Consider the following 24278-nt stretch of genomic DNA (forward strand, 5'->3'; position numbering starts at 1 on the left):
GCCCAGATGTCATTGGCTGGTTGGTTTTGGTTCCTTGCTGCCCATCACATAAGGGGAAATCTGATTTTGCTGCAGAAAAACCTACAAGTGAGTTGATAAAAAAGAGGGCTTCGAGGTGGGCGCGGTGGCTCATGCTTGTCATCCCAGCACTTCGAGAGGCCGAGGCAGGCAGATCACTTGAGGTCAGGATTTTGAGACCAGCCTGGCCAAGATGGTGAAACCCCATCTCTACTTAAAATACAAAAATTAGCTGGGCGTGGTGGCAAGCATCTGTAGTCCCAGCTACTCAATAGGTTGAGGCAGGAGAATCACTTGAGCTCGGAAGGCAGAGGTTACAGTGAGCCAAGATCCCATCACTGCACTCCAGCCTGGGCGACACAGCGAGACTCCATCTCAAAAAAAAAAAAAAAAAAAAAAAGGTTTCGTTCATAAATTAGGCCACTGAGCCAGGAAGCTCTAGATAGCTGCAAATCCCATTTCTCACACAGGTGGAAACAGAAATGCACAGCCAGGTGTAGAGTTGTAATAAGACAATAAAAAACAGTCAATTCCACATAGCCAGAACCAATGTGGCCTAAAGGGATACTGATAAACTCACAACAGGATTCGGCATGTTTTAATTCTGGATAAGGATGGGGCTGGCAGAGCCTGCTGCCCTGGGCAGAGACTGACCAACCCTTAGGATCATATGTGATGGTTAATTTCATATGTTAACTTGGCTAGGCCATGGTACCCAGTTGTTTGGCCAAACACCAGTCTATGTTGTTCTGTGAAGGTGTTTTTAAAGACGTGATTCACAGACCAGGAGCAGTGGCTCACCCTATAATCCCAGCACTTTGGGAGGCTGAGGCGGATGGATCACTTGAGGTCAAGAGTTCAAGAACAGCCTGGCCAACATGATGAAACCCCATCTCTACTAAAAATACAAAAGCTAGCCAGGCGTGATAGTGGGCACCTGTAATCCCAGCTACTCGGGAGGCTGAGGCAGGAGAATTGCTTGAACCCGGCAGGCGGAGGTTGCAGTGAGCCGAGATCACACCACTGCACTCCAGCCTGGGCGACAGAGAGAGACCCAGAATAATAATAATAATAATAATAATAATAATAATAATAATAAAAAATAAATAAATAAAGTGGTTAACATTTAAATTAGACTTTAAGTCGATTATCCTCCATGATGTGGGTGGGTCTCATCTGATCAGTCGATGGCCTCAAGAAAAAAAGAATGAGGTCTTCTGGCAAAAGAAATTCTGCCTCTAGATGGCCTTCGAACTTGAAGCTGCAACATCAACTCATCCAACCTGCTGGTCTGCCCTGCAGATTTCAGACTTGCCAATCCCCACAATTGTGTGATCCAGCTCCTTAAAGTAAATCTCGGTCTCAGTCTCTCCCTCTCCATGCTCTGCTGGTTCTGTTTCTCTGGAGAACCCTGACTAATACATAATAATCCCCCAAGTTCTTACCTGCACAGCATGGAATTCAAGATCCCTTGTCCAGGTGTCCAGAGAGGCCTGTGAAAAGGAACATCCTTCAACATTCGAGAATCTGCACTTGCTATTTATTCCCTAAATGCTCCCCTCATGGCCCTGCAGCTCTGGCTGAGAATTATTCGTTTCCGTTTTCATAGACAGAAAGCAAATCCTGAAATCGCCATGGAAGTAGGCAGCAGATGTCCTAATTTGTGTGCTGAATAGATTTCCTAGGTAAACTTTTCATTAAAATCTAAGACGCTGTATGGAGGAGTGCTCTAATGATAAGTCAGCAGCTCAATGTTTTCTCAAACAGCAAAGACAGCCACAGAAATGTCACTCAGATCAAGAAACAGAACACACAGCCAGTATCTGGAAGGTCCTCCCTGCCATCCCCATGTCCTCTCCCAGGCATTCTGTCCCCCAAAAGTAACCGCACTTCTTTTTTTTTGAGACTGAGTCTCGCTCTGTCGCCCAGGCTAGAGTGCAGTAGCATGACCTTGGCTCACTGCAAACTCCACCTCCCAGGTTCAAGCAATTCTCCTGCCTCAGCCTCCCGAGTAGATGGGATTACAGTGTGCACCACCACACCCCGCTAATTTTTGCATTTTTAGTACAGACAGGGTTTCACCATGTTGGCCAGGCTGGCCTTGAACTCCTGACCTCAAGTGATCCACCTGTCTTGGCCTCCCAAAGTGCTGGGATTACAGGTGTGAGCCACTGAGCCCAGCCAAGTAACTACATTTCTGATTTCTAACAGCACAGATCGCTGAATCTGATTCTGAACTATATTTTTAAAAGTAGTATAGATTTTGAAGTAAGACACGAAGTGAACATTTTAATATTTGCCTTTAAATGTTTCATCCCTGTGTGGGTTGAATTATATTCTCCCAAAATTCATAGGTTAAAGTCTAACCCCAGGACCTCAGAGTTTGACCTTATTTGGGGAGAGAGTCTTTACAGAGGTAATCAAGTTTAAATGAGGCTGTTACGGTGAGCCCTAATGCAGTATGACTGGTGTCCTTTAAAAATGTGGAAATTTGGGCTGGGCGTGGTGACTCACATCTGTAATCTCAGCCCCTTGGGAGTCTGAGGTGAGCAGATACCTTAAGCTCAGAAGTTCAAGACCAGCCAGGCAACAAGGTGAAACCCCTTCTCTACAAAAAATTAGCCAGGCCTAATGGTGCATGCCTATAGTCCCAGCTACTAGGGAGGCTGAGGTGGGAGGATCACCTGAGCTGGGGAGGCCAAGGCTGAAAAGAAATATGATTGTGTCACTGCACTCCAGCTTGGCCTGGAAACAAAGAAAAAGGAAGGAGGGGAGGGGAGGGAGGGGAAGGAGAAGGGAGAAAAAGAGAGAGAGAGAGAGAGAAAGGAGGGAGGGCAGGAAGGAAAAAAGGAAGAAAGAAGAGAGGAAGAAAGAAAGAAAAAGAGAGAAAGAAGAAAGAAATAAAGAAAAAGGAAGGAAGGAAGGAAGGAAGGAAGGAAGGAAGGAAGGAAGGAAATAAGGAAGGAAGGAAGGAAGGGGGGAAAAGAAAGAAGAGAGAAAAATGAGGGAGGGAGGAGAGAAAAGAACGGGAAAATTGGGACAGATACACACACAGGAGAATGCCGTGTAGATGAAGGCAGAGATTGTGGTGATGCATCTGTAAACCCGGAACATGGCCTCCAGAACTGTGAAAAGGTAAATTTCTACCCATTTTGTGGTGCTTGTTAGGGCAGCCAAGCAGACGAATCCAGCCCCCCACCACCCTCTCCATCAGTTTTCTTCCAAAACTCCAACATTACTTTGTCATTGTAGAGGAGACCTCCTAGCTGGATTTGACATTTTCTTATCAATGAACACTGTTTTTCAAAAGACTTTAACAAAACTGGCCCTGGGCTCTCTATGGCTTTAATAAGCCAATTTAAAAATGATAACCTCCCCACCTCGACCCCCAAAGTCCCGGGGGGTTCTCTTTTTTAGAAAAAGGAGTCTGTTGGGCACACACGATAGGTGTCCTCAGATGAGAAATGCACCCCACTTTTATAGATACAGTCTCTACCTTTGACAGGAAAAAGAGGTAGAGAAAATGGTAAAGTTGTAAAATCACTGCACAGTAACCCCAAGAGGGAAGTTGTTGCAACTTAATTCAGCTCCTTTGTCTCCTAGGAGAAAACGAACTGGAATCAAAAGGAACAAAGAGGCCACTGCTTGCACTTAGTGCCTGGACACGGCTTGATGACAGCCCTAGGGGACATGGGCCCTGGGCCACACCCCAGTTTGCTCACAGTCTGAAACCTCTCCACCACTCCCTCTCCCCATCCAGCTCCACCCCTGCCACGTGGTGCTGAGGACGACTGGAAGGCCCTCCGGCTCCCAGTGGACTTTCCCTGGGAGGCCTCGGCCCTTCCCTTTCCCGAACTAGCCTCACTCCACTTTCTAGGTTCCGCCGGAGACAAGTTGGATCATCTGGTAATAGCTGTCATTTAATTAGAGAAGTATCGCTGCAGTTTAGAGGAAACAAATGGATCATAGAAAATTTAATGCTGTTTGCCCATTAGTGTTCCTATTTAAATCCTAACCGTTAAATATTTCAACAAATGTTTAAACGCTTACCATGTGTCTTCAGGCCAGAGAATAGAGAAAAGGAATCGGAATGAAAGAAGGGCCCCTCTCCCACTAGAGTTCTGACACACACTCGCAGTGGGGTGGATGTGAGGTCAGTGTGGACCAGGGCGTCGGCAAGGTGACTTACGGGCCACCTAGGGCACACGCCCCATGCACCTAAGTTTGCACGGTTATTTGAGGTCCTCATGAGTGACATGCAAAGCACGAGGGAGGAAGTCTAACAGTGAATTCTGCATCCCCCGGACTCTGGCTGAGGTGACCATCCTCAGTGCAGGTGACCATAAGCGGTCCCTCCCTGATGTAAGGCATGGCCGTTTGGTGATGATAACATCATGTGTGTGCGAGGCTGCAGGTATCCCCCTGCCTTTAATCCAGCCAGGTGTCCTACCTGGAATGCCCTCCCTATTCCAGTTGCTTGTCCCAGTTCTATCCATTTTCTGACACTCTGATCAGGGCTCACTTGATCTTTTCATTTGTTTATTGAGCAAATATTTATTGAGCACCTACGACATGCCAGGCATCGTGTGGCCTCTGAGAATACTGTGAGGAGCAAAAGGGACTCAGAGCCCACTCTTCTGGAACTCACAGCCCAGAGGGAGAGATGTTAATCAAACAGCCCCAGAACAAATAAATAGCTGCAAACGGGACAGGCCCCAGGATGTAGAACTGATAGGCAGATAGGATAGATAGCATAAGACTAGATGGCGGAGGTCAGGGAATAGCAGGGGCCCATGGGGAGGTGATCTTGCTTTGGGATCTGAAAACACTTAGGTTTAGCAAAGAGGAGCAGGGAAAACATTCTGAAAGAGGGAACGGCATGTGCACAGCCCTGGCAGGCAGAGAGCGCACAGCAAGCCCTAAGGCTGTGGACTGAGCACAGGGCGGGACGCAGCGCTGTGTGTGTGGGCCATGGGGCTGGGAGACAAGGTAGGGGAAGCAAGCTGGGGCTGAACCACACAGGGCGACCACGCACAGAGTCTGCCCGGCAAGTGAAGGAAGCCTCCGAAGGTCTCAAGCAGGAAAGTGACATGATGAGGTGTGAGGGTGGAAAGCTCGCTCTGACGGCCAGGCAGGAGAGAGTGGCAGGCCACCATCCCGGAAGCAAGAGGGTCAGTTAGGAGGGCATAGCAGAAGTCTAGGACAGAGGTGATATGGCTGGGAACAGGTGTGGGGACGCAGATGGACAGAGTGCAGGGGCTGGAGGGGTTTAGCAGTCAAATTGGCAGAACTTGGTGATGGGGTGGCTCTAGGGGTCAGGGGAGAGTCAGAGTCAAGGACTCGGGTCTCTTCCCTGCACTGATGGAGGATGGGGCTGCTACTGTGCTGGGGGGCGGAGAGGGCGGGGGGAGAGTCTGGTTCAGAGCGTGCTAGATTCAAGACCCCTTCGTTCATGCAAGAGAGGGTTAACATTTAGTAATCAACTGGCCAGAGGGGTCTAGAGTTCGGGGGCATCTGGGTCCCCACCACCTGACTCTCCGGCTTTAAGCCTGAAAGCCACACCTGGGCTTGTGGCTTAGCTCCTGCAGCCACAGCCCACCTTCCAAAGTGCTTGTCTCCATCCTCATCTTCCCCGGGCCCCACAGCCTGTCTTGAGGAAGGGGCATCCAGCCTGGGGTCAAGGCCAAGGCCCACCATTCCTCCCCTGCCCCAAGCATCCTTCTATCAAGGACACGTTCTCTCCCTTCACTGCAGCGTCACTGACAGACAGGTACATGCTCACGGACTTCACTTCCCCCTCCCCACCCCTAAATCCACGCAACCTCTCTGCTGCCTTTGGCACTTCATGAAGCTGTTCTTTCTAACATGCTCAGGACAACTAGCTGCCCAGTAGACAATGCTGACCATTTCATGTGTGACCTTCCCTCTGTTCCCATGGCCCCCCCGGTCCCCTGCTGGCATCACTGCCTTCTGACTGCCCCACCCCCTGCCCGACCACCCCCCAGCCCTCGTCTTTGCCAGTTTCTCCTCTCCTTCTGCTCCAGGGTCTGTCTGAAAAGGAGACCCGTGCCATTGCCCACCTCGATGCTGGGGTAGTTCCCTCTCCTGAGCTCCCATCACATTCACACACAGGGCCCTGCAGCTGGGCACTCCCTGTCATCAGTGTCCCTGGACACCTGCTTCACTGGCTGCCCAGGAGCCCAGTGTGGGCCCCAGTAACCACCATGCTCCACTGCAGTCCTGCGTGCAAGACAAGCCCGGAGAAGAATCCTTTCAGAGCGATGTGCACCGCTCAAGGGATCAGGATGAAAACTTTACGTCGGAAAAGGAAAGAGAGGAGAGGCCAGGCCCAGTGGCCTCACTGGGGCATAGACAAAGGGATCCCTTTTTGATCCCTTCTCAAATGAAGGAACTTCTGGGTGGGTGATATGATTTGTCCCCACCCAAATCTCCCCTTGAATTGTAAAAATCCCCATGTGTCAAGGGCGGGCCAGGTGGAGACCACTGAATCACGGTGGCGGTTTCTCCCATACTGTTCTCATGGTAGTGAATAAGTCTCACAAGATCTGATGGTTTTATAAAGGGGAGCTCCCCTGCACATGCTTTCTTGCCTGCCGCCATGTAAAACATGACTTTGCTCCTCATTCACCTTCCACCACGATTGTGAGGCCTCCCCAGCCATGTGGAACTGTGAGTCAAACCTCTCTCCTTTATAAATTACCCAGTCTCAGATATGTCTTTATTAGCAGCGTGAGAACAGACTAATAGACCTGGGTGTCCCAGGAGAGAGGTTCCCGTGGCAAGGACACTCAGGGGACATAAAGAGGCTCCAGAGGGGAAGGGGAAGAGGTTCCCAGGAAAATCACTGAGAGAAAGAAGAGATCCCTTGGCAAAAAGTGAATGAGGGGCCCTGAGGCCACACCCCACCCCTGGCCCCCTCCCTGGATCTGGAATTCACAGGCACAGTCTCCCAATAAACATGGATGTGGGATCCAGATTTGAGACAATTTGCCACAGGAGTCTGGTTTTTATTCTGAAATCAAAGAGCCGTGGTCTTTTTCTCTAGGTACGTCCCAGGTTACATCAGGTCACCAGGGACAGCTGGCCAGGAAAGCCTGCGTGATCCCAAACTTTCCTGGTCCTCATCTCACTTTCTTCTGATGCCACGTGTTACACTCAGCTCTATTTTTAAGCATCTCATTTTTTTCTAGCATTTGCATTTTTTTCCTTTTATTTTTAGTTGATGCATAATCATTATACATCTTTTTTATGGGACAGAGTGATATTTCCATCCATGTATTCAATATGTAATGATCAAATCAGGGTGATCGGCATATTTATTACCTCAAATATTTATCATTTCTTTGTGTTAGGAACATTCAAAATCCTCTTTTAGCTTTTTGAATATATATAATAAGTTACTGTTAACTATAGTCACCCTACAGTGCCACAGAACACCAGAACTTATTCCTTCTGTCTAGCTGTAATTTCATGTTCGTTAAGCAACCTCTCTCTACCCTCCCTTCCCCCTGCCGTTCCAAGCCTCCAATTACCACAGTTTTACTCTGTACTTCTATGAGATCAATTTTTGCTAGTTTCACTCACATGTGAGTGAAACACTGAAACATCTCATTTTCATTTTGGGAGATCCTGACAGTGGTTTTCAACTTTGGCTGCTTACTGGAACATCCAGGGAGCTTTAAAAACTCCTGATACCTGAGTCTCAACTCCCAAGATTGGATGGAACGGGTCTGAGGAGCAGCCTGGGCATCCAGATGTTCAAACGCTCCCTGCGACTTTAACATGCAGCCAGAGCTGAGAACCATGGTTTAGACACCGCGAAGTTGGTTCCGCTGTAAACCATTTCTCCAGGGCTCCGTTATGAGTGTAAGTATGTGTCTTTTGCTACTTCAGTGTCCCACAGTAATTGGTTTCTTTTCCAATTACTGCAAATGGAAATCCACCCTTCCTAAGAGACCCTGAGGTTGGCTTCAGGGATTACTCACCTCATAGGACTCCTTGGGGGCCCTGTACTTTTCTATCTGGTAGAGTCGGGTCTTGTAGCAGAGGCTGTCCTGGATGTCAGATTTCTACCAGAGGAGAAAAGAAAAAGCACAGCTCAACTCTCAGAAATAGAAATGTCCATTAAGCAGTCATTAATTTTTAAACCAGCGCTTGGCTGAGAGAATGCTGGAAATGTTTGGCAGGCCAGTAAATTGCAACATAAACTCTCACCCCAGGATGGCCTACATGCAGGATGCAGCGTGGGGTGAGCCCTGGGCGCAGAGTCGGGTCACCTACTTGTGTTACTATCACTGCCAGCAAAGGGCCAGGTGGCCCTGAGTAGAACGCTGCCCCTTGCAGGGCCTCAGTTCTTTTATCTGTGCAGTAAGACTACTCAAAAACATGTACGTAGAAACCAAGAAAATGAGCTGGAAAGAATAACTTATTTTATTGGACCACTACATAGAACATGGATCTTGCTTCTTTGCTTTATTTTAAAACAGCACACAGCCGGGCGCGGTGGCTCATGGAATCCCAGCACTTTGGGAGGCCAAGGTGGGTGGATCACCTAAGGTCAGGAGTTTGAGACCAGCCTGGCCAACATGGCAAAACCCCGTCTCTACTGAAAATACAAAAATAGCCGAATGTGGTGGCACACGCCTGTAATCCCAGCGACTCGGGTGGCTGAGGCAGGAGAATCACTTGAACCCGGGAGGTGGAGGTTGCAGTGAGCCAAGATCATGGCCACTGCACTCCAGCCTAGGTGACAGAGTGAGACTGCGTCTCTCAAGAAAATGAAAATAAAAATAAAAATAAACAAAAAACAAAAAACAGTGCACACACACACCACACACCACACACACACACGCACACACTGCTCCCCACTACCACCACCCAAATGAAAGCCATGACAGTTCCTAACATAGCTCAAAGAAGAAGACAAACAACTGCACTGAAGCTGAGGTAGGTGCAATCCTGTCTGGAAATGGGTGAAATAAAAACACGGATTAATTAATTAATCCACCAACAAATAGTTAATAAATGCCCTTCCAAGCTCTCTATCTTAAAATACATGCTTCGTGGTTTTAAAAAGAGGAAACCAAGAGAGAAGGGAACAAATGGCCATTAAGAGATAATATTTTACTTTTTAGTTCATTAGATTGAGCTTCAAAATTATACAAGGGGTGTAAATAATTGGTTGATAAGATTAATAACCGGGACAGTGCATACAGTACAATTAAATTAGCCATGTGCGGAAATTACTGAGCAGTTGAGTTGTCCGTAGGGATTAATTCACTCTAGTTAAAAACAGTCACTCGCCTAGAGTATGGATTCTCAGACTAGGTATGCCCTATGATTTAAGCATTAAATGTGAAACAGACATCATAAAACTCACAACTGGTCTGAGAATCCACACTCTAGGCAAGCAGGTGTTTCTAACTAGAGTGAATTAATCCCCACAGACAACTTGTTCAGGAATAAGACAAAGAAGCCCACTGTCACCGCTTCTATTCAGCATAGTACTGCATGTCCTAGCCAGAGCACTTAGGCAAGAGAAAGAAATCAAAGGCACCCTCAGGAAGAATAGCTAAGGAATGCTGGGATTAATACCTAGGTGATAGGTTGCTCTGTGCAGCAAACCACCATGGCACATGTTTACTTATGTAACAAACTTGCACATCCTAAACATGTATCCCGAAACTTAAAAGTAGAAGGAAAAATAAAAATAAAAATGTTTGGGAAATTGTTAAAATAAATAAATAAGTAAGTAAATAAATAAAAGGAATCAAAATTGGAAAGGAAGTTCAATTGTCCCTGTTTGCAGATACACGATCTCATATATAGAAAACCCTAAAGACTCCACCAAAAAACTGTTTGCACTACTAAATGAATTTAGGAAAGTTGCAGAATGCAAAATCAATACACAAAAATCAATAGTGTTTTCATACACTAACAACAAACTATTCACAAATGAAATCAAGAAAGCAATGCCACTTACAACAGCCATAAAAAAATCAAATGCTTAGGAACAAATGTAACCAAGGAAGTGAAAGATCTGTACACTGAAAACTATAAGACATTGATGAAAGAAATTGAAGAAGACACAAGTAAATGAAAAGATTGCATAGACTGGAAGAATTAATATGATTAAAATGTCCATAGTATACTAAGCAATCTATGAATTCAATGGAATCCCTATCAAAATTCCAATGATGTTTTTCACAGAAACAGAAAAAAAAAAAAATCCTAACATTTGTATGGAACCACAAAAGACCCTGAATAGCCAAAGTCATTTTGAACAATAAGATCAAAGCTGAGGCATCACACCACCTGACTTCAAAACACATCACAAAGCTGTAGAAACCAAAACAGCATGATACTGGCATAAAAACAGAGACACATAGACCAATGGAATAGAAAAGAGAGTCCAAAAATGAATCCATGCACTTATGGTCAATTAGTTTTTGACAAAGCTGCCAAGAACACAGAATGGGGGAAGGAGATCCTCTTAAATAAATGGTGTTGGAAAACTGGACATCCACAGAGAATGAAATCAGACTCCATCTCACACCATCTGCAAAAGTCAACTCCAAATGAGTTAAAGACTTAGGCCTGGGCCACAGTGGCTCATGCCTGTAATCCCAGCACTTTGGGAGGCCGAGGCGGGTGGGCCACAAGGTCAGGAGTTCAAGACCAGCCTGGCCAACATAGTGAAACCCTGTCTCTACTTAAAATACAAAAACTTGCCGGGCATGGTGGCGCGCGCCTGTAGTCCCAGCTACTCAGGAGACTGAGGCAGGAGAATAGCTTGAACCCGGGAGCTAGAGGTTGCAGTGAACCGAGATCGCGCCACTGCACTCCAGCCTGGGGACAGAGTAAGACTCCCTTTCAAAAAAAAGAAATGGCCAATAGGTATTGCTCAATATCACCAATCATAAGGGAAATGCAAATTAAAGCCACAATGAGATACTGCCTCATACCTGTAAGAATAGCTTTTATCATAACGATGGACGATACCACATGTTGGAGAGTATGTGGAGAAGAAAGAACCTTTGCACACTGTTGGTGGGAATGTAAATTAGTACAACCATTATATAAACCAGTATGGTTCCTCAAAAAATTAAAAGTTGAACTACCATATGATCCAGCAATTCCACTTCTGGGTCTATATCCAAAGGAAATGAAATCCATATGTTGAAGACACATATGCACCCCCACCCCATGTTCAATGCAGCATTATTTACAATAGCCAAGAAATGGCTATTGTGTCATCAACGGATGAATGAATAAAGAAAGTGTGTGGTACATATATATAATGGAATACTAGTCAACCTTAAAAAAGACAGAAATTCTGTCATTTTTGACAATATGGATGAACCCAGAGGGCATAATGCTAAGTGAAATAAGCCAGGCACAGAAAGACAAATAGTGCATGATCTCACTTATACATGGAATCTAAACAGTGTAGGTCATAGAAGTAGAGAGTAGAATGATGGTTACCAGGGGCTGAAGGGGGTTGGGGGAAGTGGGCAGAAGAGATATTGGTCAAAAGATACAAAATTTCAGTTAAACAGGAAGAAAAAAATTCAAGACACTATTGAACAATGTGGTGACTATAGTTAATAACCGTGTATTTATTCTTGTAAATTGCTAAGAGAGTAGATTTTCAATGGTCTCGCCACAAATAAATGATAAATTTGTGTGGTTATACATATTTATTTAGCTTGATTTAGCCATTCCACAACGTATATATATTTCAAAGCATCATGTTGCACAGGATAAATATATACGATTTTTTTGGTCAATTAAATAAATTTAATTGAAAACTACCCCCAAACCTTTTCCAGTTAGAATGACACCAGCTGAGTTTCCAGAGAATGTTCTCAGAAGACAAAGCCCCGCTCTGCTTTGCAACACTCCCAGCCCTGATACTGGGCAAAGGAGACAGGCAGAGATGCAGCAGCTGGCAATACATCCAGGCACATCAGGACACAGCCTAAGAGCTTTAGGCCAGGCGCAGTGGCTCATGCCTGTAATCCCAGTGCTTTGGGAGGCCTAGACGGGCGGACTACTTGAGCCCAGGAGTTCGAGACCAGCCTGAGCAACATGGCGAAACCCCATCTTTACAAAAAATAAAATTAGCCTCGACTTACCAGGCTCAAGCAATCCTCCTGCTTCAGCCTCCTGAGTAGCTGGGACTATAGAAGGATCGCTTGAGCCCGGGAGGTCAAGGCTCCAGTGATCCATGATTGTGCCACTGCACTCCAGCCTGGGCGATGGAGTGAGACTCTTTTTGTTTTGTTTTGTTTGTTTTTAAAAGACAAAAAAGCTTCAGACAAAATGTCTCTCTTGCTTGACATGAGCTATGTTGATTGTTTAAGAAGAACGTGACTGACAAAAGCTTATATCTCTAAATGTGGAAGTAACCATAGGAAAGGTTTTTAAAACCGAAGACCCCTCCCTCTCACTTGGTCAGCACCCGAAGAACTAGTTCCACCAAAAGAAGAGTGTTCGGAACTGTTAACTTACTTGGGAGAGTAGCAATGTCATTCTCTAATAAGTGAAATCATGAACTTTATGATATAGTCAGTTTCATGAAAACACATTTGAATAACTAAGTTTTGAACAGTATTCATCACCTGAAAAAGAAAATCAGGGCATTAACCCTCTTTTCTTCCTTTTATCTGAAGACTATTTAAATTCTTAACTTTTATCCTCTATAGCATGGTGCTGTCCAAATGGTATGACCCTGATCCCTTATGTGTGAAAAACTTGTAAGCAGGCACCTACAATATATGCATTTATAAATTATAAGCATGTAACATTGTACGAATATATCATGTACACTATAAGATATATAATAAATAGAAATTTTAAAGTATGAGAAAGAAGTTTGGGGAATATGGTCTTTTTACAAAAGAGAAATGAGGCGGGGCATGGTGGCTCACACCCGTATTCCCAGCACTTTGGGAGGTCAAGGTAGGCAGATTGCTTGAACTCAGGAATTCAAGACCAGTCTGGGCAACATGGCAAAACCCCGTCTCTACCAAAAATACAAAAATTAGCTGGTCATGGTGGTGTGTGCCTGTAGTCCCAGCTACTTAGGACACTGAGGTGGGAGAATCGCTTGAACCCAGGAAGCAGAGGTTGCAGTGAGCCGAGATCATGCCACTGTACTCTAACCTAGGAGACAGAGTGAGACCTCATCTCAAAAGAAAAAAAAAAAAAGAGGGCCAGGTGCTTTGGCTCACGCCTATAATCCCAGCACTTTGGGAGGCTGAGGTAGGAGGATCACTTGAGGTCAGGAGTTTGAGACCAGCCTGGCCAGTATGGCAAAACTCCATCTCTACTAAAAATACAAAAATTAGCCAAGCCTGGTGGCACGTGCCTGAGGTCCCAGCTACTCAGGAGGCTGAGGCAGGAGAATCACTTGAACCTGTGAGGCAGAGGTTGCAGTGAGCCGAGATCGTCCCACTACACTCTAGCCTAGGTGACACAGTGAGACTCTGTCTCAAAAAAAAAAAGAAAAAAAAAAATTAAAAAAAGAGAAATGAGAGAGAAACAACTTCAAGTCCAGCATGTCTTTTATGTTCCTTGTGATGAGAGAACAGAGAACTGCTGTGTGATCCAAGAGATTTTCTTAATCTCTCCTCAACACATAATAAAATAAAATAAATAATATACTATAGGTTGAAAGTCCTGTCTTTCTGGATTTGACATCTCTTCTCCAGCAGCCTTCTATGAGGAAGGCAGCCACCGTGACACCATCTGTGAAATCTAACTCAAAGCGTTGACTCTGTCCCCATCAGAGAGGTGCCACCCTATCATACAGAGCACGTTTTTTCCCCCATAAAACATGGTTAAAGCTTTTTACTGTTGAAAGTATTTCTTCTCATGTAGATCTTTCCTTTGGTGGTTCACAAAAAAAAAAAAAAAAAATGTAGTTCTGTGGATAATTTCCTGCGGAAGCAAAATCTGGCCAGTATTCTGAGCTAAATCAGCTCAGAAACATCTGTACCTTCATCCAAATGTTTAACCAACCTCCCAAGGAGCATCTTCGTCTGTTCAGCAATGTTTTCTAGATGGCTCCCAAATCGATCTGCTACCAAAAGACACACACAGACCACCTTGTCCTCTGGGTATTAATTTGGCCATCTCCACCATGCCAGCGAGAATATCATTTCCCCAACTGCTGGTAGATTTTTCATCTTTAGCTCTCATACAGAAACCTCAGAAAGGTTTCTAAGCCTATTTTCTAGTAAAATTTGGTGACATATTGGGTTATCACGTGACCTCAAATAGCACACGTTCTGGATGGTAAGTGTCTTCCTAACAGTGACAACTCCACGTCATCAGATGTCAAGGTGCAACAGGCCCAGGGTAAAGATGGTCCTTTGTGACCGTGAACACTCAGTAAAATTTCAGATGGGCTTCCTGGCGATTCTGAATTTCTTCAGCTGACTCCCTGTTAGAGCTGGTCAGCACCCACCATTCTGAGTAAAAGCATGAGCTACTGTATGCAGACTCCATATCGTCTTGGATCCAATTTGCAGAATTCTTTTTAAGCCATTGTCCATTTGGAGAGAGACGATTTAAGGCACATACATTCCCTTATCCAGGCACACAGAAACTGCTTGTGGCAAAAATGATGAAGGGGACAGGATGTCACAGTCCCACCATCCACCCCACGCTGTGGAAACTCCAAATGTACCTCACAGGTGACACCGGACACTTGGACTTTCTGACACTCTGACTGAGGGAAGGTGTCAGAGTCAGGCCAGGGAAGTCCATATATAGTACCATAGTTTAGAGACAAATGCCCGGGAGGCACTGCTACCTAAGTTTTATGACCAGAGAACCCTCCAATGCCCACAGCGTGGGGAACGCAAAGAGCTAAGAGGCAGCAGAACAACACCAAAAAAAGGCAACAGAGAAGCTGTTGAAGGGAAAAGAGGCTTGAATTCCTCCCAATTCTGCCCAGAGCTTAACTTGGTGGGAGAGTATTTGAAAAACATTGCAGGTAAAAGGCACTCCCTGAGAAGCAGGTTTAGCTATGACTTTATCCCACATTCAGAAAACTCAGCCTCACATTAGATTAAATTAGCAGCTCGGATCAAGTGTCAGTAACTGAGAAACACTTTGGGTGTAGGAGCTCTTTTTTCCACAGACAGCAGAGACGATTGCCTCTAGGGTCGCACTTACCCCTGACAAATAGCGCTCCAGTTTCTTGTTTAAGAGGAAGTAGATGGCCAGGATGTGGCAGGCGCGGTTGGAGAGCACGGTGTTGATCACGTCGCTGTTCTTGTAACCCAGCTTCTCGGTCATGTGCAGCACGACGCTAGGGCTCAGGTCTTCCAGAGAAATCCTGCCAGGCGCAGAGAGAGAGAGGACCAGTCACCCCTGCACTTCACAGAGAGTCCCACACAGACCCCCTGGGCAGAATCAGCTTCATTCATTCACTCATTCATTCATTGACTTGAGTTTTTATTTTGAAAATGTTCATGTATTCAGAAAAGTGGAGGAATAGTACAATCACTTTACGTATACCATCATCTGGATGTACCAGTGATCACTTTGCCATACTTGCATTTTTTTTTTTGCTGAGGTATTTTAAATTACAAACATCATGACATTTTACCCCTTAACCCTTCAGTATGTACCTTTAAAATCCAAAGATGTCCCCTGCAGAACCACAATACCATCAACATACCCAATAAAATTTTAATAATCACTTAATATCAGCTAATACCCCGATTATATTTAAATCTCCCAACTGTCCCCCAGATTTCCTTATGATCACACATTCTTTCCTTAAAATATATTTGTTGCCATGGACAGAGGCCACCCTGACTCTGGTTTTCAGAGTGGAAAAGGAAGGTATTCAGGAACTAGCTAGATCATGTTTAGAGGAACAGAAAGAGCTCATAAGTTCTTACATGGGGGGTCCAGGGCTCAGCTGCAAAGTGGGGTGCTCTCAGAGGAAGACAGTTAAAGCTACTTCACAGGGGTACTGTGACGATAAACTCCTTGGGACACATTGGCAAAGAAATACCAGGCTTCATTCATCTACCCATTCATTTGTTCACCCTCCCAGTGGGGAAGAGAGAATGTAAATTCACTTAGTCGTCCTGATAGTCCTATGAGTAGGTACTATCACTATCGCAACTTTACAGATAACGAAACCAAAGCCCACAGCAATGCAGTACCTTGCCCAGGGTCACAGAGACAGGAAGTGACAGCCCTAGAATTAAGAACCGGCAGCCGGGTTCAATGTCTAGATACTCACTGCTTCCCAAATAAACAGATACATCCATCATCATCATCATCATCACCATCATCCAATGGCTACAGAGACTCAGAAATCAGGGGGCGGGCTCTAAGGGAGTGTGTGTTGGTAGTGGGGCTGTGTCAAAAGAACATTCTACATCCCTTAAGAGTGATACAAAGCATGATGGCATTCTGAGCAAACTGTCGCAAGGACAGAAAACCAAACACCGCATTTCTCACTCATAGGTGGGAATTGAACAGTGAGAACCCCTGGACACAGGGTGGGGAACATCACACACCGGGGCCTGTCGTGGGGTGGGGGAAAGGGGGAGGGACAGCATTAGGTGATATACCCTAATGTAAATGACGAGTTAATGGGTGCAGCACACCAACATGGCACATGGATACATATGTAACAAATCTGCATGTTGTGCACATGTACCCTAGAGCTTAAAGTATAAAATAAATAAATAAATAATGTAATACAAAGAGGGCAATCAAAGTAGAAAGCAAGCTTATCTGGCTGGAGAGCTGCTAGCCTCCACGTCAAGGGGTCTGAAGACATTTTGGATGGAACCTCAGAGCTATAATGCCCAGAGAAACCCCACAGGGTAGCCCCATAATTGTAAAGAAGAGGAGACGATGCAAGTTCTCCTGTAGGAAGAGAACTTGCCCAGTTCACACGGCCGGCTGGCAGGGGCACCGAGAGCAGAACGCGGTCTCCTGACCATTGCCTGCCACCGGTTGATGTAACCTACATCAGTTCTCCCTCTGCTCCATTTGCCTAAGTGCCGTCCCAAAAAACAAACAAATGAAAACACACCCAACAAACAATGAGATCAGCCTTCCTCATTCCTGTGTGCCACGAAATTACACATTCCAGATAACAGGTGGGAGAGGGATGGGCATGATTACTGGTTTAAAAAGTGTATTAATAACACGTTCATTTTTTAAAATAACCACTTGAGGTCTACCAAAACAATCCAGAGCGAACAGTGGTTTGGAAATACCTGGGAACCCCAAGAGCAGGGCACCCCAGAGGGCATGGGGTATTCTGAAGAAAGGTCAGTAGTGTGGAAAGGAGGGGTATGCACAGGGGCAGACACCCCATCTCTGCCTTTTATGTCCAGTATCTTCAAAAACGAGCTCTGCCATAATGTAAATGGTCACACTGCCTCTGGACTGAGAGGAATAGTCTGAACGTTTTCCAATAAACAATGCATAAATCTGGTGTTCTCCAGTATCACTTATCGAATCTGTATATGGTTGCATGTTTGGATGACATAGAGAATGGTACAACGTTCCAGAATACTAGGTATTATCTGAATCGAGCAAATTTACATGCAATCTGTTTTGATACCATGGATCTAATTTGGTCTAATTCTGTCTTGTATTGCCTGTAACCTCCTCCCCTCCCACCAGTTCCAAAGCTAACTGGAGGGGTGGAGAGACTGTCCAGGTCCCTGCAGGGAGACAGAAAGAGGCAGCAAGGTTGGCTCTGTACAAATGTCTGAAACCCAGCACTTTAGGAGACCGAGGCATGGAGATTGCTTGGGACCAGGAGTTTAAGACCAGCCTGGGCAACACAGCAAAACCCCCATCTCTACCACAAAAAGAAAAACACTTAGCTGGGGATGGCAGCACATGCCTGCAGTCCCTCTACTATAGAAGCTAAGGTGGGAGGATTGCTCGAGCCCAGGAGTTCTAGGTCACAGTGAGCTGTGACTGCGCCACTGCACTCCAGCCTGGGCTACGAAGGAAGACCTGTCTCAAACAAAAAGAAAAAAAAGAAAAAAAAGGTCTGCACCTGAATCAGCAGGGGACCGGGCACCTAGCAAACATCTGTTGACTGACTGACACAAACATTTATTTATAAAAAATTTACTTCCAAAGACATTTTCCTCTTTGCTTTTAGAGATCAACTTGGCGGCTGAAATGACTTCACAGGAGAAGGCTTTACAGAAGAGTGATGTAAAATGTGAGATCTTTATTTTCCTTACTTTCTCAAAAGGAAACTATTGACAACACTTAAAATACATCTGAGGCTAGCTATGTTGGGAAACTACAAAATATACTTTATAAAGAAAATATCCCTTTCTCTGCTTGTATGTTCTCATTCCCTTTATCTACATGCCAGTAAAACCAGAAAAATACATAGAAAAAACACACTTTTTTGTCTTAAAGATAAAGGTTTTTCAAAATAAACACTGTAAACAACATGTACCTCCCCCAACAGCTTAGAATTCTGGTTCCAGGCCAGACACGGTGGTGGCTCACGCCTGTAATCCCAGGACTTCGGGAGGCTGTAGCAGGTGAATCACTTGAGGCCGGGAGTTTATGACCAGCCTGGGCAACATGGTGAAACCCCATCTCTACTAAAAATACAAAAATCAGCCACGTATGGTGGTGGATGTCTATAATCCCAGCTACTCAGGAGGCTAAGGCGGGAGAATCGCTTGATCCCAGGAGGCAGAGGTTGCAGTGAGCCGAGATTGTGCCACTGCACTCCAGCCTGGGCGAGAGATCGAGACTCTGTCCCAAAAAATAAACATAAAGAAGAAGAATTCTGGTTCCACTACTTAAAAACCAAACACTGATTTGCCTCTAGTGTGAAATGAGCAATGGGCCTCACATAAACAGAAGACACGGAGTGCTGTTTAGCACGTGAGATCTCAGCCCGTTTTACAGTCCACTGAACCAGCTTCATGTGCAGCCATCATGCTGCTGACCAAGTCCAAATGCAAAAACCATTACACTAATCTGGCAACAACAGGATAGGAGTTTGAATTTACGTTTTAATCTATCAAAGCCTGTCTGCAAACTGTGGGAAAGCCACAAACATGAGATGTCACCTCCTAATTCTTTGTGAATGAAGATGCAGCCAACAAGGAGGGGAAACACCGTCTTTCTCACACCAGCTCCACCTTCTCCAGCAGCTGCCGCATTGAGTGGATTGATTATGCTCATTTAGGCGGTGATTACATGAGCTTAATGACTCACGTGGCCACCACCAAGGCCCCCTCCTTTAACAGAAAGCGTACCTGCGTGCTGCTCTCCATCATGAGTATAGATAATGAGGCAAGGTCCTTTCAGCTTTGCTCCCTGCCTCGCTTTAGAGTAGTATTTCTGGTGTCTGTTTCAGATCCTGGCCCACATCGAGCTGTTATTGGAAAACAGCAATCTATTTCCAGGTTCCCTTGGTAACCTAAGTCACCTAGACTTTGTTTAAATTACCTCCCATGAGCCAAATGCTAGAATTCTAGATGGCAACAGAGTGAAACCACCTCCTCTCTGGGCACGGTGAGTGTAAATTTGGCACTGAAGTGTGGATGCAGACTCCCACGCCCCTTTAAAGTTTTTCTAGAGCTTCCATCCCAATCAGAGCCCTGCCTGGCCATCTTCTTTGAAGGACTCAGCACTTTAGCTTTCATAAGGCTTGGCGGGTGTTTCTAGACCTTTCTAGGCATTGAAACTATGACTACACAGGACACCCTTTTCTCTGCCCTTTCAGTCTCCCATCTGCCCCTCTGGGTCAGTGGTTCTCCTGCCTTCATCCAAGCCTGGTCAAATGTACAAGACACCCTAGCTCTAAAGGAAGAAGGAAGGTGGGTCCCAGTCTTGGAAGGTACTGAGCCCATGTGGTCTCCTTATTTGCATGAAAACAGCCAAATTAAGGGCCTTCATTCCCTTGCTCAGGTTAGTTAGAAACAGGACAAATGAGTAGAAAAAAATATACAAGGAAATGTTTTTGGCCGGGCGCAGTGGCTCAAGCCTATAATCCCAGCACCTTGAGAGGTGGGAGGATCGCTTGAGCCCAGGAGTTTAAGACCAGCCTGGGCAACATGGCAAAACCCTTTCTCTGCAGAAAAATAGAAAAAATTGCCTGACATGGTGACTCACGCCTATGGTCGCAGCTACTCAGGAGGCTGAGGTGGGAGAATCACTTGAGCTCAGGAGGTGGAGGCTGTAACGAGCTATGATCAGACCACTACACTCCAGCCTGGGTGACTGAGTGAGGCTCTGTCTCAAAAAAAAAAAGAGAAATGTTTTTGAATTTATAGTTAGCGTACCAACACAGAGGAGCATGGGCTGCCACAGGGAACCTGTCAGTGCTCCTATGCTGTGGGTTCCTGTCTGCAAACTTTGCTTAAAGAACCCTCCTCATGGAAACTGATAAAGTGGAGCCTTCACAGAAAGTCCACGGGGACACCCGGCCTAAAATGAGTGACTCCTATGCCTTTCCTTCCTGCCTCCCACATTTTAAAGCAGGGCTCTTAGGGCTGAAATAAACATCAAGAACAAGACAGAAGAAGGCATCTAAGGGTGGTTTGGAAAGGAAGGGGTGATCCCATGTGTTTCTGTCTGATGTTGGCAGGTGGGCTCGTGAGCTGATGACACACACGCAAACACATTCACACAAAGACTGGCTGGGCACGTTGGCTCACACATGAAATTCCAGCACTTTGGGAGACCGAGGCAGGCAGATGACTTGAGGTCAGGAGCTCAAGACCAGCCTGGGCAACATGGTAAAACCCCATCTCTACTAAAAATACAAAATTAGCCTGGTGTGGTGGCACGTGCCTATAATCCCAGCTCCTCAGGAGACTGGGGATGAGAATCACTTGAACCCAGGAGGCAGAGGTTGCAGTGAGCTGAGATTACACCACTGCACTCCAGCCTGGGTGACAGAGCCAGACTATGTATCAAAAAACAAAACAAAGACATACACACACACAAAAATTTACACACAGAAACAGACACACAACACATACACACAGACACAACAACCATGCACATGGAGACCCAAGCAGACATAGACAGTGTCTCTCTCTCTCACACACACACACACTCAAGCCACAGCTAGTCTCAAAGGTCCCTTTGTGTGAACTAGAAAGAGGCACCCCCTGGGAAGACGCAGACCCTCAAAGCCTGGATGTCAGCCTCCATTCACCCCTCCTCCAGGTGACCCTGCAGGGTACAGGGCACAACAGCACATGGTGGCCCTGTCTATGCTTCCTCTTGTGAATATGTGGGTGTGGGTGTTAGTGGGAAGGGGAGATAGCCAAGAGAGAACACGGCTTTTCCTTCAATCACGGACAGCTTTCTGTCGGGAACTGCTCGGGGCTCATAGGACAGGCCCCATCTCTCCCGAGGAGTCCCTCTGGGTGCACGAAATTACCTGTTGGGATAGGTGATATTACAGGGCACTTTGCCCGTGTAATTCTCATTGAGCCAGCGATTCGCCAGTGCCTGCTGAATATTTGGCCTCTTCACAGGATCCGGTTCCAGGAGAGAGCGCAGGAAACTGATGGCACCTGGGAGACATTCGGGAAAGAACGCGCGCATGTTACAGGCTGAACGCAGACACCGGTGAAAGCTACCATCACAGGGGACTCGCCACCTCGCCTGCCCATCCCGAGCCACTGCTGGGGTGATCTCTGGGTCTCTGGGCAGGGTTCTGATTCAAGGATTCATAGAGCTTGGTTTCAGCCCCACCTCCCTTCAGACAGGAGGGGTGTGAAAAATCCCGTTTCTCCCTCTCTCTCTCCTTAAAAAAGACACACCACATATCCAAAGAATTTAAGTTCTCTGTCCAAGGGGAGCAACTGGTGCATGATAAAGCAAGAACCAGTTTGGGTCTCCCCATTCCCTGTGTTTCCCAAGACAACCTGTGGCCTTTTCTTGTTGCGTATAGGTAAGCCAAAGGGATGTTCTATTGACAGGCTTGCAGGAACGAAAGAAAATAAACAGAAAATGCCTGCTCGCAAGGAAGGTTTTTGGGTACTCAGGGAGAAGCCAGCAGTGTACAGGCATCCTAAGTTAGACCTCCCAACTGGGGACCACAGGACACTCAGAGTCTCAAGAAGCCAGAGAGGTCCTGCTTTCTGATCCTTTCCTTTAAAGCCATTCTGTGTGGCCGCCCACCTCTTCTCCAAACTCGATGATGCCTCGCCCAGGCTGCAGAGAGCCCACGCCCACCCAGCGCAGTCAATCAGGCTGTCAAGACACCAGAGCACCATGTGTTTTTGTTAAAGTGTTAGGAAACCTCTGCATTAGTGACCCAGACTTTAAAATCCTAGTTTGTGTAAAAAGTTCTAGTGAAAACCACACTGTGAACCCATGTCCGCCTGATGGGTGCCTCCTTTTGCACTGTCTCTTAGGGGACTCTTAGGGACTGCTTAGATGGACAGGACGCTAATATATTTTGTCTTTCTTTTTCAAGCCTCCTGAAGTTCACTGTATCACATTAGTCATGCTGAGCACAGTGTGTAAGGAAAAGATACGAGAAACTGTTGAAAACCTATAAAATCCCTACAACCCCTTTTCCTTCCATCCCAGGGAAAAATAATGTTTTGTTGTTGTTGTTGTTGTTGTGTTTTTGAGATGGAGTCTCGCTCTGTCACCCAGGCTGCCTCACGGGTTCAAGCAATTCTCTGCGTCAGCCTCCTGAGTAGCTGGGATTACAGGCACCCGCCACCACGTCGGGCTAATTTTTGTATTTTTAGGAGAGACGGGGTTTCACCATCTTGGCCAGGCTGGTCTTGAACTCCTGACCGCGTGATCCACCCGCCTTGGCCTCCCAAAGTGCTAGGATTATAGGTGTGAGCCACTGCGCCTGGCCAAAAATAATGTTTTAAATGCCCTGGGTTTCCTTTCATTTCACAAATATTTACAGAGCACTTGTTGTCCATTCAAGCACTAGAGATAAGCTAATTCGTCTCTAAGCAGAATATTTGCATCCTTTAAGATTATAACAATGGACACAACTGTATGAGAGGTAAAAATGCGTTTATAATGCACATGAAGCCTTTTATTTTGTATTTATTTTATTCATTACTTTTTATATTTTGGAGAGACTCACACTGTCGCCCAGGCTGGAGTGCAGAGGTGCGATCATGGCTCGCTGCAGCCTTGATCTCTCTGGCTCAGGTGACATTCCCACCTCAGCCTTCCAAGTAGGTGAGACTACAGGCATGCACCATCACGCCCGGATAATTTTTTTATTTTTTTTGGTAGAGATGGGGTTTGCCAAGTTGCCCAGGCTGATCTCAAACCCCTGAGCTCAAGCGATCCTCCTGCCTCAGCCTCCCAAAGTGTTGGGATTAAGTGTGTGAGCCACCACACCCAGCCCATGAAGGCTCTTCTAAGGCTACCAAATTGTTCAGCAGGAGAATATACAGCATACCCACATATGGGCAAAGAATGTCAGGGATGACTTCAAAATGCAGATGGTTTGTCTTGCTTGATTTGTGGGACTGTGATATTTTCTTATGCTATAGCCCTTATTTTACAAAGTATTGCTATAATGTTCTTGCAATATAAAGAATTCTTTTATGTAGTTTTGTACTTGATTTCCAACATACCAAATAATAGACCCCAGAAAATAATAATGTGCTTGCTCCCCCAATTTTTCCATCTTTCTCTTCAAAGTTATTTTTTCAGTGTTCTAAGGTAATCTTTTTTGCAAGGAGAAGTCATAAAACGTCTTACTTTCTCAAAAGTTTTAAGTTGTCATTTTAACATTGTTCTTGAGGAAATGCTGAGCCTTTTTTCAACCCATTTTCTGCAGGGTAAAAATTAGGCCATCAAAAAAGGGGCCAGTTGTGATGCCAGAATCAACTCAAGAGAAATAATCTTTGCTAGGTCATGCAGCCAGGTCAACCTTCATGGTCAACCCACCACCAGGGTAGGTTCCCATCCTGTTGAAGAGGTTACCAGGCCATCTCCCTTTCAATAGTGGGTAGTCTCTACTGGATATCTATCCAAAGGAAAATAGGTCATTACATGAAAAAGACACTTGCACACATGTTTATAGCAGCACAATTCACAACTGCAAAAATATGGAACCAGCCCAAATGCCCACCAACTAACAAGTGGATAAAGAAAATGTGACATATGGCCAGGCACGGTGGCTCACGCCTGTAATCCCAGCACTTTGGGAGGCCAAGACGGGCGGATCACGAGGTCAGGAGATCGAGACCATCCTG

At 45.8% G+C, this 24278-nt stretch overlaps 1 protein-coding gene across 1 annotated transcript in view; it reads right to left on the reverse strand.

Moving 5' to 3' along the window:
• HUNK (hormonally up-regulated Neu-associated kinase) overlaps positions 1 to 24278 on the reverse strand; it is a 127662-nt gene that overhangs the window by 10371 nt on the left and 93013 nt on the right. Inside the window, exons 6-9 of the mRNA XM_007965027.3 lie at positions 21470 to 21605; positions 15226 to 15388; positions 8025 to 8108; positions 1464 to 1511 (exon numbers count right to left, since the gene is read on the reverse strand). Of these exons, the coding sequence (XP_007963218.1) occupies positions 1464 to 1511; positions 8025 to 8108; positions 15226 to 15388; positions 21470 to 21605 (431 nt within the window). The remainder of the gene's footprint in view (positions 1 to 1463; positions 1512 to 8024; positions 8109 to 15225; positions 15389 to 21469; positions 21606 to 24278) is intronic.

The sequence above is a fragment of the Chlorocebus sabaeus genome, chromosome 2 (genome assembly GCF_047675955.1).
Source record: "Chlorocebus sabaeus isolate Y175 chromosome 2, mChlSab1.0.hap1, whole genome shotgun sequence".
Classification (NCBI taxonomy): domain Eukaryota; kingdom Metazoa; phylum Chordata; class Mammalia; order Primates; family Cercopithecidae; genus Chlorocebus; species Chlorocebus sabaeus.